The following is a 15,907-nucleotide window of genomic DNA, read 5'->3' on the forward strand; positions in this document are numbered from 1 at the left end:
GCAGCATTGTCATAACATTGTGCCCGACAGTCGGCTAGAGGTATGTTGTCAGATTTCAGTCTCTCGACGATGACTCTTTCTAGGCTTGCTGCATCTTTTGCATGTATCTCGATATAACCTAAAATGATTCTTTGATAGTTACTTTTTTAGTTTGAAAATCCACATCCACAAATCTTATGACCTGAGAAAGCTGTTCCCGATGTCCTAGATCAGGAGTTGAGTCAAGTAAGATACCATAGTACTTGTTTTTCCTGATATCACTCAACAATTGGTTATTTACAGTCGACGCAAGTATGTGGATAAATTCATTCTGGATTTCCGGTGACAAATAAGAAACTGATCCCGGATTTTCTCCTGCGTGCTGTACGTGTTTTTCATACTGAGCAACGAGTTTGATCAGCGCGAGAAAGTTTCCAACATTTCTATCCTCATCCGCATTCAAATTTTCCTCATGGCCACGTAGTGACAAATTTTGTGAAACCAGAAACTTAATACAGGTGAGTATTCTTTGCAATATATCTCGCCAATGTTGCTTTTCCAAATGAATCTGAGCTTGAACCACTGCGTCAATTCCAGTACCATCAATTATCCTTCGTCCGGCTTCCTTCCATGTAGTAAAAGATGTGCGGTGGCTAGGATTGTTTTCATGAGAATTTATTTTTTCTGGCTTCCTCCACTTGTTGAAACCGTTTGTTAACTCAAACGAAGCTCATGAGTTTGAACTCGATGATGTAAATAATAGACAACAGAAACAGTAAGCAGCTTTATTGATTGGTGAATATAATAGCCACGAACGATTCACTTCCTCTCCGTTCGCTAGTCGGCGTTTAATGCATGCTGATGTAATTGAACGTGCGTGGGCTGCTCCGGCTGCTGGAGCCGCCTGGAGCGTGGTGGTGTCACTAATAAGAACTAAAAATAGGCCGTCGTGGTTTCCGCCACCAAAAAACAGGCCAGTGACTAAGGCTGAAAGACTGCGCCTGTCTGTTGTTTGGGACGTTATTCCATGTAAGTTCTTAATAGGCGCGCGTACCAAAATGTAATTACCTGACATGTAGGCTGTGTGTGGCGGGATATATAAACGTTTAGGTTGAGGTGTAGATTTGTGCAGTAGTTTCAGGCTGCCGCGGCCGCTGCAATAAGTTATAATGTAACGTTGTAAGCCTCATTTTGGCGCCCCTTTACCTTGGCGCCCGGGGAGATATGTACCCCCCTGCCCCCCCCCAGCTACGCCTCTGGAGACTGGCCCCTAACCATTGGAATGTGGAATTTCCACCACTGGCTCAAAGCTATGAAAAGAAAATGTGCAGCGCCCCAAAACGAAATTTGAATTTAGTGACATTGACTTTTTTTTGTTACCGTTCATCTCGTGAGTTACACAATTAAAGTGCTTTGTTTATTGTCGCTGTATTACAGTCCTATTTTTAAGTCGCAGTTACCCATGTCTGTACTGTAATTATTTACAACACTTGTGGAACCCATTGCAAGAAGAAGTGTACTGCTAAGTTACGTTTTCGTGGTAATAACAAACATGGCCAATTAGTGAGCCTCGTCTAATAATAACAACGTATATTTACTGGAAACCCACAGCCTAATAATAATTATGAATAATAATACATCTGAATTAATAATATTATTGTTCAGCTGTGGGTTTCCAGTAAATATACTTTGTTATTCCACCAGCGTTGTAAATAATTACAGTAAAGCCGTGGATAATAATCGTATTATTATTAAAAACACACAATATGTTTGGCCAAATTATTTTTGAGTATGTATACGTGTTGAGAAAGTCGGTGCCAGGAGAAACCCCGCAATACAGAAGGGAAAAACCTCAAACCCCTGTTTGAACAGGTCACACAAATCTACTTGCTGTCCCGCTTTCTAAACACATCCCTTGTTCATGCCCGTGGGTTTTTCACGCATGTCACGGTTCTAATGTTTCACGCGCCATCACCTGCGCCAGTTTACAGGCGTGCACGTCCACCACACCCCGGACATTGCGTATTCACGACCCCAACGATGCCCCCGAATGTTTATGGTTGGTAAAATATGACAACGGCTCGAGGCCCCGGTGGACCACCACACTGACCACAAAAATGTGTACTTTTCAATTACAACATCAATTAAAACCCTCCTGCACGGAGGCCGCACCCTGGGAAAAAACGCAGCGTGGGCGTCGTGGAAACTAGCGACGCTAAATGTTTGTGGATATGACAAGCAAGACAATTTGCTTCTCCATTTAGCAAACGCTTAAGCGCAGGGCCACATGGAATGCTGCTGCTGCTGTTCCTGTGGGAACTGGCCCCACATAAAAACATATTCAACCGTACCAGCGAAAACACAGCTGTATTACAACATTCATCAGTTATTTTACTCTGGCCCCGCTGCCAACTGGTTTCATTTTTACTTATAATGTTTTAAATGGTAATGAGAATATACGCCCTACTAAAACTCCCAACTTTGTGTTTCTTGGAACCACCAAATCATTGGGTAAAACATGAACAGTGCACAGCGTCAGAAGAATGCGACGTTTAACGTGAAGTGAAAAGTGACAAAAATAAATGTCTTCGCTGAATACATAAAGTTAATGAGACATGCAAAACAGCTGCTGATGAGCACACATCTAGCTAAACAGTTGATTATTAAGCCTTTAAGGCCCAATAAAGTACCACAGCAGAAGTTTATATTCCACAGCAAAACATCTTCCTTCTGCTTTTTCTGGCCTCGCTTTGAAGTATATTTAAACATTTAAACAATTTAAACAGGCAAACCGAGTTCCATATATGTACGTGAATATCCTCGTGAAATATAACTCAAATTTGTGATGCTCATATATTGTCAGCGTGATGATTTGTACATTAACAATTACGTTAGAAATGTGCCTCTGTGTCCAGAGTACTTGACCCTCAATAGGAAAAGTCTACAAGTTCAAATCCTGGATGGAGTCAACTCAGTTTATCATCTCTCCAGTGTTAATACAATTCAGACCACTCTGTGGTTATTCAGCAGTAGTCATCCCCCTGGGGACTGGTCTCCGCCATGGGAATATTACATTTCCACCACTGTGGAGTAACTTGTGCCATGTTCCATTACGGAATTGTTTCTCTCCAGCGGTCACTACTCGTGTCGTGTGCCGTGATTTACGAGTTGTTTTTCCAGCAACTTCCTGATTATAACTGTGATTGTTCAGTGATGCCATTTTGGCATTGATTTTGCGAATAATCCAGTGGTTATAGCCATTGAAGTGCCTTTTTATAATGGTCAAATATATTATGTACATTCATGATTTTAAGGATTGTAAGTACGTGTATATATTAAAATTATACCATGCATTCATTGATGACTTTCTGGCCACCGGTGAAAAGCCCACCTTCCCATGGCAGAGGTAAGTCTCCCCTTAAAAGAACACATGGAAACATCCCACAAATTGTTAATTTTTTTTATCAACACCAGGGATGGGACAGGCTCAGTCAAAACGACCCTCCCCCACCCCCGCAGGTATCAAACCAACATCCGACTGATTGCGCAACCTTTCAACTTATCTGGTCCGAGAATAATATGGGTCGGTTCGACCTCTAACTCGGGGTTGAACTTTCAACCTTCTAACTATAATTTTCTCCGCCCCACAGCACTTTCCAGCTGAATATACTGTACACACTAACCACCCCATGGCCTCTTGAGGCACTTGTGCATTTAAACATCAAAAATATATGCGCAATACAATTTGGAAAATGTAACGCAGCTCTCCGTAGGGAACAGGCTTAGCTGCACGGGGAGAACCGCCTGCATTGACACGCAAGAACTGGTTCCCAGAATGCATTTCCAGAACATTTTAAACTCGTCAATATTACATTAGTTTGGATGCTACTGTGGCTTAATGGTTAGCACACCGTACTTGCAATCCAGAGGTCGCCTCTAGATCTCCTGGTTTGGCATTTGAAACAATGGGCAGGATTCTTAACCCCCCCCCTGCACCCGTCAAGCTGTCCACCCAGCACTATGAATGGGTAGAAGACAGATAGCTTTTCAAAGACGTCTGACCAGCACGGACGAGTTGGTAAAATGTACCTCTAGAGGGCCTCTCTAGGGCTCCCTCTTGTTGAGCAACCTCCACCTGCAGTGACACAAGCCAAAAATTGCAGAGCTGTATCTTTACCTTCACATTTATTTAATTACGACGTTTTGATATATTAACTCAGCTTACTATATTTATACGGCCAATTCATGGTTCATGTGCTGCTTAATATCTGCAAAGCAACACATTCTATTTGAATAAAGATTTCAATGAAGTTGATTTCCACTTTGGCAAAATATTTAAACACACACCTTTTGTCAAAGTGACTATTGTTTCATTATTGCAACTATTGTTTCACAATCTCCCATTAGAAATCCATACCTCCTTGCCTTTGCTTTTTCCTCCTCTGCCCATGTATAAGAAGCATGATCTCAAACCATAGACGATTACGTAACTTCAAGTGAATAAGGCCCTTTTTGTTTACTATGCCAGGGCAGCGTTTTCACCATGTGCTGCGACAATGCTGCCAACACAGTCATAGATCTTTTTCTTGAAAATTAAACAAATGAATTATTGTCCTTTTCTACGACAATGTTGGTTTAATAATATGAAAAAAACGATTTGATAAAATACTTCAATAGCAATTTAAGAAAACCTTTTGGAGCCCTCAAGAGACAATTTAGGAAACACTAACATGGTTTTTGCACCACATTTTAAAACTCCAAGATCTGTTTTACAGAAGGGTGAATATATAAAGACGAGAGTACCAAGCCAATCCATCAACAGCGAACTGAGCTTATCCTGAGTTAAATCCACAGGAAGCGCGTCCGATCCAGGTAGCGAGTGATGGTTCCGGGAGATGGACAGGCAGAGAGTAATCGGAACCGTTTGCAATGAAAACATTGCCATTTCCCTGCGCCATGAACAGCTGTGACCAAAGACCAATATTGCTTTTGTCACTGTTTACCACTAACTTTATTTAAGGACGCGACATTTAAATAATAAATACCATGATCAATGTCAAACTTGACCACGTTGGGACCTAAAAACAAAAAGTGCCTTTCATCAATAGCCACGGTCCAATCCCCAGGCTACTGCCGCCCCTCGGGGAGCCTGCGCTGTAACAATCCAGCCAGCACCGATCTCATCGCTCCGTCTCCTTGCTTGACGTGCTCTTCAAAATTGCCTCCATGCATGCATACATACACACACCTACATGCTGATAATTATGCGCATAACAATTCACGATTCAACTCTATCCTCATGCTCATTACACACGCATTCAATAATTAAATTGAGAAATCAACTGTTTAAAATGTGTGAAAATTACGTACCAATTGAAATGTAAACGAGACATTAAAAACGAGGAAATACATTCTTAAATTCAATCATGACAATTCATCAAAATTGTCAGGGGAGAGAGGGCGGGAAACATCACTCCACACCTGTTAGCATGACGACATGCATCTTGTCGTCATGTGTGGAGATTTATTAAACAGTACATTTTTCATTCTCTCATGATGGCCATGCTCATTTTGGCTCGTGCTTATATCCACAGTTCAATAAATAATGGGCATTGCCTTCTTTTTCGAAGCATTTCAGGCACAAGGATGATTTAATAGAGGCTAATTCAGTGTACAATATTTAAGCTAGGTGAAAGCTCATTGTGATAAACAGGACCTAATTCATGCGTTTTCCGGCCAAATATTTGAAAGAAACCAGCCTAATCACCAATCGTTTCTGCCAATTTGCCCTTTTTTCTGCTGAACGTTGGCAGAATGAGCTTCAGCCAATGCATACATGAGGCTCATTATTTTACAAGCAACACTGGGTGGCTGCAATAGGAGACGCCGATTCCAGCCAGTTGGTATCGACCAGAATCACGATTGGAACATATGGCCATTGCACTCACCACTAATGCCCAGTGCTTTGGCTTGGCTCAGTTCCACTCAAATCCCAATGTGACATTCATGCAAGAATGGAGTCTGGCAGGGTATGGTATTTTACCTAAGCCATAGGATATAAAGATCTTCCTTCCGTGACAGAATCCCTGTTAGAATTACTGCAGGAATCATGCAAAATGAAATCGTAGGAATAATATCTTATTCCTTCAGGAATTGTCCAGCATTAGCAGTAACCTGCTTAAAAGCATAAATTGGGGCATGCATGACCCATTTTTTGGCCACGGGTGAAATTGAGTTGGATGAAGAAAAGGAAATAATGACCAATCACAGCCTCTGTTGTTGCTGCCTACCACGGTTCCAATGAGTCATCCATCCATAAACCCCAGTTGACACGCTCCACCCACAGACAACATATGCACAGCTGCTAAATGTCGAGAGCACACTGATGCAAGACTCGCCTTTCACCTGTTCAAAAAAACCTGACAGAAAAATATCTCAATACCAGCATTCACACAAAAACATTGAGCTTAGAGAATACACATCCTATTTACTTTTGTTGATAGTCTATGCGATGTCTCCAACTTGTGTTAGTTCTCCGATCCATAGTTCATTTTTCTGTCTCTGTGTAGTTCCAAGCATGCAGCACTTTTTAGATTTTCCTAATATTTCTTTGTTAATCGCCATGTTTCCCGTTCATGTATGCCACAGTGGTCATAGGCACTGGTTAAACACCAGAGGTGGGACAAAGTCATTGTTATGCAAGTCCAAGTCGAGTCGCAAGTCATCAAATTCATGACTCGAGTCTGACTCGAGTCCAAGTCACATGACTCGAGTCCACACCTCTGTTAAACACCCTCTCTCTTGAGGTATATTGATTTGTTGCTTTCAACCATCAACTTCAGTTATCCACAATAACTTCAACCTGCACTTGCCTGCCTCCATTTCATTTTTTTGACCACAGTCCACATTTCATTAAGTAATTCCATGCTCTAATCTCTCTCTCTCTCTCTCCGAGAGATAACTTACGGTTTTGCGTTCCGCTCATATTTACGTGAAGCCCAACTTTGCAACCTTCTTTATTGCGTTTCTAAAATCATCTAGCGGGGACGCGGCCCAGCGGGAGCGCATCCGCCGCTTGCCGCAGGGGTTCACGGTTAGAATCCGGGAACCCCGGCGGCCGCCCCCATTTAATACTGCGGCGTATTCAGCGTCATAATACTCCGTGCCGTCTGCTTCACAGTGGATGTTAAAGATCCGAGTGACCTCATTCACACGATTAGGCCATTTCGCTTGAGCATTATGGATCCGAATTTGAAAAGCTGCCCTCAAATGACTCAATAAGAACTGTACGTGGCCACAATTCCCCCCCCTCCCCCCAACTGGAACAACCTTTCCTGGGTAAGCAAGCAAATACAGCGAGAATAATTTCCTGTAATTAATGTCCATTGGTTGTTATGACTATGTCATCAGCATATATTTGTTATCGCAGTGGGGGGGGGGGTACTAGCAGCAGGTGTGTGCCCCTCCGCTCTAAGTAATTAATCATCATTGAATCCCAACATGATTTCCACTCGTGCACCTACAGACGTATAACTACCGTGATGCATTACGCGCAAATAACTGGACGGCTGATAAAAGACAGCTGTGTAATAATAATGAAACAAATGGCAACGGTTGAAAAATGCAGAAGCAGCTGCCTTGTGTAAGTCACCAGCCGGTTAGCCAGTGCGCAGATGGCAGATCGTAGTGAGTAATGCTGCACAGTGATTCCAAGTAATCCCCATTGCTACTGCCGGCACATTGATGCAGTGTGGGTCTCGGTGTCATGAGAGTCCTCCGAAGCACATCTGCCACTATTCTCCTGCCCAGTTGCCCTGACTCTTCGGTAGCTAAGCGACGAGTTCAGGGTCAGGTGCGCCACAGAACCACCCGTCACATTTTCTCTTTTTTAAAGAACGCGATCGTGAGTAAATGTCATTTGTAAATAAATGCCCTATTATGCTATAAGAAACGCTCATTGTGTGTGCGTGCGCGCGCCTGTGCGTGTGTGCTTATGCGAGTGTGTGTATTTCGTGAAATGGTTCGAATGTTACAAATAAAAAATGCAGTAGCATCCGAACACTGGCAGCTTTAAACAAAAAAGTGTATTTTGCTCTAAATTTGTCTCTCAAATTTTATGGAACTTTTGGTAGCTAAAGCCATATCCACTTACAAATGGACACATCTCAAGAGAGCCCATTCTAGAGGCTGAAGTTGGACTCTTGGAAGGTCACCGGTGGTAAAGGCCTGTGATGTCCTATCTGGTCACTTACAATTTGAAGTGTGATTCCGTTCTTACGTAACTAGGGCGTCAACCACATGGCAAGTTGCGTGTGGCTTTTAGGAATATTCATCTTTTGCGTGGCACAGAGGAACATATGGCCCAGAGTATGCTTTACACTCTGTATGGCCCATGGGCTTAAATATGGTACCATGATGGGCAGGCTTCAACTGGGGCCACTGATGTAAAAGCCATCCACATTTAATCATCATGTTATCAGACTGCTAAGGATATAATACATTGTCTGCATATTCTGCCCCGCGAGCAACATGGTATGGGGCAGGCCTTCATCCAGCAGTAGATTGACAATGTGCTAAACATCATTATTTATTTATTACTTCTCTCAATCGGTATCACTCTCTCGTGTCTTCGATAACACCGCATTTCGAAAACATTGACTGTATCTGCCAACATTTCTTTATTGGCCTTGATAATGATCCCCAAATTGCGACTGAAAAATGCTGTCATATAATAGCTGCAGCTTTAATGAGACAGAAAAACTGCAGATCTATTTTCCTAATTGTTTCCATATCCTTTACTCTTTTCCTTGCCGTTCTCAGCAGTATATATACAGTTAGTCTTCGACCCCAACTATTTTTGTTTCTTAAGCACGACTGAAACCACAGTGTATGTACGTATGAACTTCTTTAGCACCGTACATAGCCAGCCGTGCTAATCGGAGGTGGCCACACCTCAATGACACGTCTACCGCTGTATTAACTTTATTCACTTAAATTAAGGATGTAACGCACTGCCTGCCGAAGTAGTGCATGGGAGGAGAGAACATGTAGGCTTTCGCGATCAATATCAATCATATTAGAGGTTTTTTTTGGGTTAAATCGTGTAAATATAAGAAAATGTGGTGGCCTCACAGTTCGTGAAAGGGAACCAAAGCCCGAAGTGTTCGGTTTAACAAAAGAGTTTGGCTCAGTTAATTTTTCAGCGGATTCAGCAAAATAAAACACGGTTTGAGTTAGCATTATAAGAAATTGTATCTCCATATTTTGTCATTTATTTAAGGTGCGAGTCAGATAATTAACAAAAGCAATGTTGTTTTTAGCCTTCCATTATACAATTCGGTAGCAACTGCATTCTCTTGCTAGATAAGTGGGTGCTTCTCAGCATTATTATATTTCATCTGATTAAGCCTCAGATCTGCAATCCTGGTAGGTATGACTAAAGTGCTCTCGTTTTCTTGAGCAGATGAATGTATAGTTTTCCCTTACCTTTTTATCCCTCACAATTTTGGCTGTTGAATAAAGTGAAAAATCACTCGAGTCGTTTATTTGTGCTGTCATGACGTTCTGTGCCTGAAATCAGCCTTCATGGACAAAACCCGACTTTACTTTACGAGCATGTAACCACAGTCGCATTCACAGGCTCGTAAAATCATGGAGGCAGCTATTTCCATAAGATCTGAAATGTCATAAGATAAACTTTTTATAAATCCAAAGAAAATATGCGTGTCCTTGTGAGATCACAAATGCGGACATGGCAGTGGTTGCTAGGGATTGCGTAATCACTCCCATTGCACCAGCCAATCAGCTGCCAGGAAGACAACCCATGCAACATGGCCACCATATAGTCACAAATGCAACACGGCCAGCATGACATCATCGCTTTGGGCTCTTTGGCCAGTCTGTGGTATTTATGTTCGTCATGTTTATTTTATCCATTCGTCATGTTACTTACATTAATCATAATGTTATATTAATTAATTAAATCATAATGGTAAATTATTGTCAGTTGACCTTTACTTTAACAATTGTTCTACGAGTGGTCCTGTCCACCCCTACATTCTCTCTTAACTTTACGTGGATTTATTGTCTTAAGTTATTTATGAAATTTGACCTATGACTATTCTTAGCTTAGGCAATGCTGCCAAAATAGTCTCAATGCGTTACCTGGTATATTTTATTTTACAAAATGAATGCCTTTGTCTCTCCATTACATGTGTATGGACTGCAAAAGGAAGACTTTTTTATGCAATGCGAGTTGTGAGTCACACTGAAAAAAAATCTGTAAAAGACACACACTGTCCATTTGCGCTACAACGCACAAAATCTCGCCTTACACCACCAGTACTTAGGGGAGCAAGGACCGACACAATTTCAGCCATTAATTAGTGAACAATTCACTCCAACAGGAATCCCTCAACATGTGCTTAGCATCATCCACAACAAATAAACCAGTTTCATTTAGACAGCAGCAAGAGAAAAGCACACGCCTGTTACAGGAGGGTTTAACATTTTCCAGGGAAGGCTTATGCAATTTCCGAGTAATTTTCTAGTTTCTATGATGTATCCATGGCCCAAAACATTCCCAGTGATCTGCGTTTGCTGCCAAGCAATGTTGGCACAGCGTTACGAGATGTACATGAAGGGTGCACTTTGCCTGGGATTTGGCGTGTAATGGAGTCGTCCTCACCAATACACATCTCGCACTAAATAACGTCCCTGAGGTTTAATCGAGATGTGTCCCCCTCCCACAGGCCCTCCTGTGACTTCATAACCGCGCTTATTCAGTTGAGTGTCAAAACACGTTTTTCTGGGACGGTGGGGGGGAAAGTTATGGAGAAATGTAAGAAATTAACATTTCTTTGTAACTGGCTAATTGCTTAATTAAAGTGTTATTTTCATAGAGATATACAGGAAATTTAAGGTTGATGACACTGCAATTAATTTTCAGAGATATCTATTTCTGGGGTTTGTAAAACAAGCAGTGTGCGACAGCCATACAACTTAAGTAGCTACGGTCTGCATGTCGTATTGTTTATATAGCAGTGAACGTTAATGTGTACCATGAAGCGAAGATGAGTTTTAGTGTGTAATTAAGGATGTTGTTGTCGTGTTGGTGTCAAAGTAATGTAACTCTGTGATTGGTTAGGCCAGCTGGCCAATGGTTGAACGTAATCTGTTGGATAAAGTGTCACCTGTACACAGGTACATTACGATGGTGGAGGGCACGACTCAGATTGGACTTGCGTCTTTCAGGAATAAAAAAAAGAAGTCACGAAGCAAAAAGGGTGCGAGTTTTCTCAATTCCACCATAAGTTTAAACTCTTTTAAAAGCCGGTTAATATGAGAACATTCGTAGTGCGAGGGGCATTGCCTCTATCCCTGTTGGAATTCGTCATTTTTGTAAACCACAGCCTGCCATCCGCGAGTGGAAAAACAAATTCACAAATACCCGGATACTTCTCGGTCATTGGGTTCCCTCCCCCATTTGTGTATTGGACCAAGTTTACCTGCTTATTTGTTCTTATAATGTGACGTGGTAATTGGGATCCTAATTTCTCTGCCTCTGTATTTCAGTTAACCGGAGTATTAATTGCCTCTTCAATCCTCTGTATATTGCTATATTAAAAGCAAAGGCAAGCCTTACGTTCTTGGTTAATCACAGTGGCTGGCACATTTTGGTGAGTGACTATAATTGTGATGAGCATTGTTATTATATTTCACACTACTGCGACGTAATTGGCTATATATAATTAGCAATTTAATTAGAATTTGGCACTGTGTGCAGACGATTATGAAAACATATAAAAGAATCATTGTTACAGCATTGTCTTAATTTGGCCTCGTGTCAATATGCACAAGCGCAAGCGTTCTGGATAGGTGCGTGCAATGCAATGCAAGCTGCATGTAACGTTTGTGCGAAATAGACATCGATTCATTCACTACAATTCACTATTATCCTCCCAATACCACACAAGTAAAAATTGTGCCCGTAAGAATCGGACATTTACAATTCATGTGCATAATGCACTCATGCAGATCATCATATATCACGTGCACATTTCAGGCAAATGGAAGGAACAGAAATGTACAAACAAAGACCGAAATATTATCAAGTACACACAGAGAGTAAAAACGAGACAATACAGAATTGATTCTTCTCCTGAAACGACCCACGCTAGGGGATTCATTTCATGCCTAGTGATGAACACAATTACACTCCATTGGTTTTATAAGAGTCGAGTTGCACATGATTAATTTTACGAACATGATTAGGAGTGAAATAAGTACCTCTGCCGTGGTTTTAATTTACAAAAACATTCCCCCCAGTTACAAAGAGACTCGGCATCGCTCCTGTGAAATCAGTGGCACGCACAGGTGTGAAAAACACAATGTGACAACATCGGTGTGTATGAGCCTTGGGATGGCGTCAATGAAGCCAGTGAAGTGGATCCAAGGGCTGGCTTTGCACAGCCGTCACACAAACACACCACGTGCCACGTGCAATCAGGGACCCCGGCACACGACAGGAGCCACGTGTCTCCCGGAGGAAGGGCGGAACGCATTGAAACATTACTAAAAAATTCACTGTTGCAAATGGCACAAAGGCCTCGCTGGGCAAGACTTTCAATAGTGCACGGTGTTTTCTAGGAAATCTCATGCGATTACAAACGCAATTTTAACAGCTTACAATTTGGTTTGGTGTGGAAGCATTTAAAATACAAGCATGAATTGGCACAGGCCTTCACAAGAAACTGTTCAAGAGTCAGTCTTACACTCCAAATATAAATTAATTGTAGTTTTTTTGTGTGTGTAGGTTTCCATAAATAATGTCATTTGTGGATTATCAGATGGTCCCCCACATTAATTTGCTAGTACTGTGTAATGCTTTAGAGCAGGCTGCAATGCATGATTTGCAATGCATGCCTTTATTGCTGTAATTACATAATTTACACATCAATAATTGCTCAAACATATTAACACCAACATAGGTCGCAGACATTTAAAATCTCTGCAATAAAGGGCATACAAAAATACTAAAGCAAACTCTACATGTGCTGTGAATCCGGTGACCTGAGTTTTTTTATTTCTGGCCATGGCTAGCAGCAGTGGTGAATGCCATCTGATCCAATCCTGGGTCTCTCCCCTTAACTAACCCTCACCAACCAGCGTGGTGAAGCATATTGAAACAGCCCGCCTTGATCGAACATGGGGATAGACCTTCATTCAATTCACGGACAATAAATCTGCATTGTAAATTAATTAGAGGTGATCGCAATCCCAGTTAAATCACCTCATGCTCCATTCAAGCAGAAGCATTTGAAGTTAAACCTGAAATGACCCATCAGTAGAATCATAACCAATTATAGACATTAACAACCTTCAAACATTTGTCTCCGTATCTTTCAAAACTCCCAATAATTGTAGATGACACGTTAAAGAAATTACATTGTTTGTCATCAACAAATGTAACATAGTTTCATGGGACAATTAATATACTATTTTACGTGAAAGATAAAAAAAAATCTGGGTATTCTTAGTTGATCCATCTTAATTCATCCCCATCCTCCCCATGTCCACGGCGAGTGAAAACAACACGTGCTACGTTACTAAATCACTTTTCTAGGTCCCAAAGCACGGACCATACTTCCCAGCACCGTGCTAACGTCAAGTAACCATTTCATATTTACAAACAACTCGAGTAACAGACACGTTGGCAATTCAAGATAATTTCTGTGGGACATTTTCTGCAGTTGAACCAAGTTGCTTTTTTGCTGTTTCGACCGTTTCCTGCTTCCTCTGAAAACGAGAGCCTATGTGATGCACTTCACTAACCTCTGCTATTTAAATATACAGTAAAGTCAAAGAAGCTCCCGGGCTCTCGGTTCTGCTCGTGACCCAGGGCCACTGGTCTAAACTCCGCATTCTAATGGCAGGGGGGTCACTATATTCAAAGGATGTCCACTGTTGACTCTCCACAAAGTGGTACTCATTATGCTGCAGCACATGCTCTAGCTGCTGTGCTGCATAGCTCTCCCATCGCCGTCAGGTTGTACGGCGTTGTCGTTCGGCGTGATGTCCGACATTCCGCTTCACGTGCTGGGAGCTTCCGCAGTAGCTGAGGGAACCGAAGAGGAAGCTTCCAGCACGTGTGCAGAGCAACAGAAAACACCATTATGAGACCTCCTATGCCAGTAGCAAGATACCTTTATACAAGGGATCATGTTTGCAATAACCACAACACAAGCAGTCAAATGCGGTTATTGCAAACATGATCCCTTGTATAAAGGTGTCAGTTTTGGTGCCAGATAAAAGGGTAAAAACCTATTACTATATTTTGCTACTGGCAAAGGAGGTCTCATAGTGTAAATGCTTACCCCGAGCTCTCAATACTCTGATAGTGCGTTGTTTTTTAGTTGTACGCCTTTTGGCGTCATCTGGTCCAACACCAGTGGAGACTAGGCTCTAAGAAAAGCTGTCTCTCGGGTGTGGACCAATCAATTTCAAGGACAGTGCATATCATTATCAGAGTTGTCTCTTTTTTGTTTACATTTTGACTGCTTGTGTTGTGGTTATTGCAAACATGATCCCTTGTATAAAGGTGTCAGTTTTGGTGCCAGATAAAAGGGTAAAAACCTATTACTAGAAAACACCATGCCAATGGACGCCATCAGCTAAGTCAAAGCCCTCGTGGGAATTTGAACTTTGCAACCTTCCAAGTGAGGTTAAGCACCATAACCACAGCGGGATTCGGCGTGGAAACAACAACAACAGCAGCAGTAGCAGCACGTTGGGACGAGCTCGCTCGCGTGAGCACTCACCTGGGCAGCGGTACAGCTTTCTGGCTTGGGCGATGTCCCCCTGGCTCAGACGTGTCCTCTGGCCGATCGCCGGTCTCACTCCGCTGTCGTCCGGCCGGGGAAGAATGGTGTCCAGGAATATTCCCCTGTGGAGACGGCACCGTGAAGATGAGGGTGCGTAGCAAACAAAGACAAAGATCCCCTGTATAGCCTCGACAGGCTGTAGGGGCAAGTGCTGTTAGCGAGCACCTATGAAGGCCGGAACGGTACACGAGGGGGTGGGTGGCCAGCACCACGCCCGACTGCCTTTGTCTCCCCAGTGGCGATGTTTACACACCGCACCAGGTACTCATTTTAGGCTGAGTCGACCTAGAGGAGGCCCAGGACCGGTTTAGATAATCGTCACTGGTGTTGACCCGTGAGCGGGAATCGAACCCGGGTCGCCAGGTTCATAGCGCAGTGCGCTATGAACCTGGCGACCCGGGTTCCCCACACACACACAGACACACACATACACACACACACGGAGCACAGACGCGGAGCACAGACGCCCAGACCAACAGTTTTGCCTCATCCACACAGTGCAACCACCCCACCGCAGGTCCAAACACCTTTTCCTCTCTCTGCTTTCTTTGCCCGACTTTGAAAATCTCTCCAATAATCTTTTCCCAAGTTCTAATCATCTTGCTCACTTCTAGAAACGAACACCTTCAATCGAGCTGGCCGCTTGGAGTTTTCGGCCTGTGCTCAGTAACCGTGATTCCCCAAAAAAAACCAGCCGTGTTTGGATTCAGGAGGGTACCCACCCCCCCCCCACGAAACTCGCACGCGTCCTCCTGATGGCCGGAGAACGAAGCTCCCTGGGCACGCGACAGCCACAAATAGTAGCGATCTGCGCAAACGTGAGGCACGGTGTGATGCTCCGACTCACTGGCTAACCGTGCGTTGTTGCTGCGGGGAGATAGCATAACTGACAAACTTGGACATGGCGTTTGTGTTATTTATTTTGGGTTCTGTTTGGTGACAATTTCTCCCCCTCGCCCCCTCCCTTCCTCCACTTTGTTCCCCATTTTGCTCCCTCCCCACGAAACGCTGCCCCCCCATCGTTCCCCCGACCACGGTAGAGCGGT

General features: G+C 43.0%; 1 protein-coding gene across 2 annotated transcripts in view; it reads right to left on the bottom strand.

The window, feature by feature from the left end:
* The window catches only part of LOC144720661 (dorsal-ventral patterning tolloid-like protein 1), a 175,706-nt gene that overhangs the window by 64,562 nt on the left and 95,237 nt on the right, over positions 1-15,907 (bottom strand). For both annotated transcript variants that reach the window (XM_078597584.1, XM_078597585.1), the window contains one exon: positions 14,799-14,923. In XM_078597584.1, the coding sequence (XP_078453710.1) occupies positions 14,799-14,923 (125 nt within the window). The remainder of the gene's footprint in view (positions 1-14,798; positions 14,924-15,907) is intronic.

The sequence above is a fragment of the Lampetra planeri genome, chromosome 9, assembly GCF_965212315.1.
Source record: "Lampetra planeri chromosome 9, kcLamPlan1.2.h2, whole genome shotgun sequence".
Taxonomy (NCBI): Eukaryota; Metazoa; Chordata; class Hyperoartia; order Petromyzontiformes; family Petromyzontidae; genus Lampetra; species Lampetra planeri.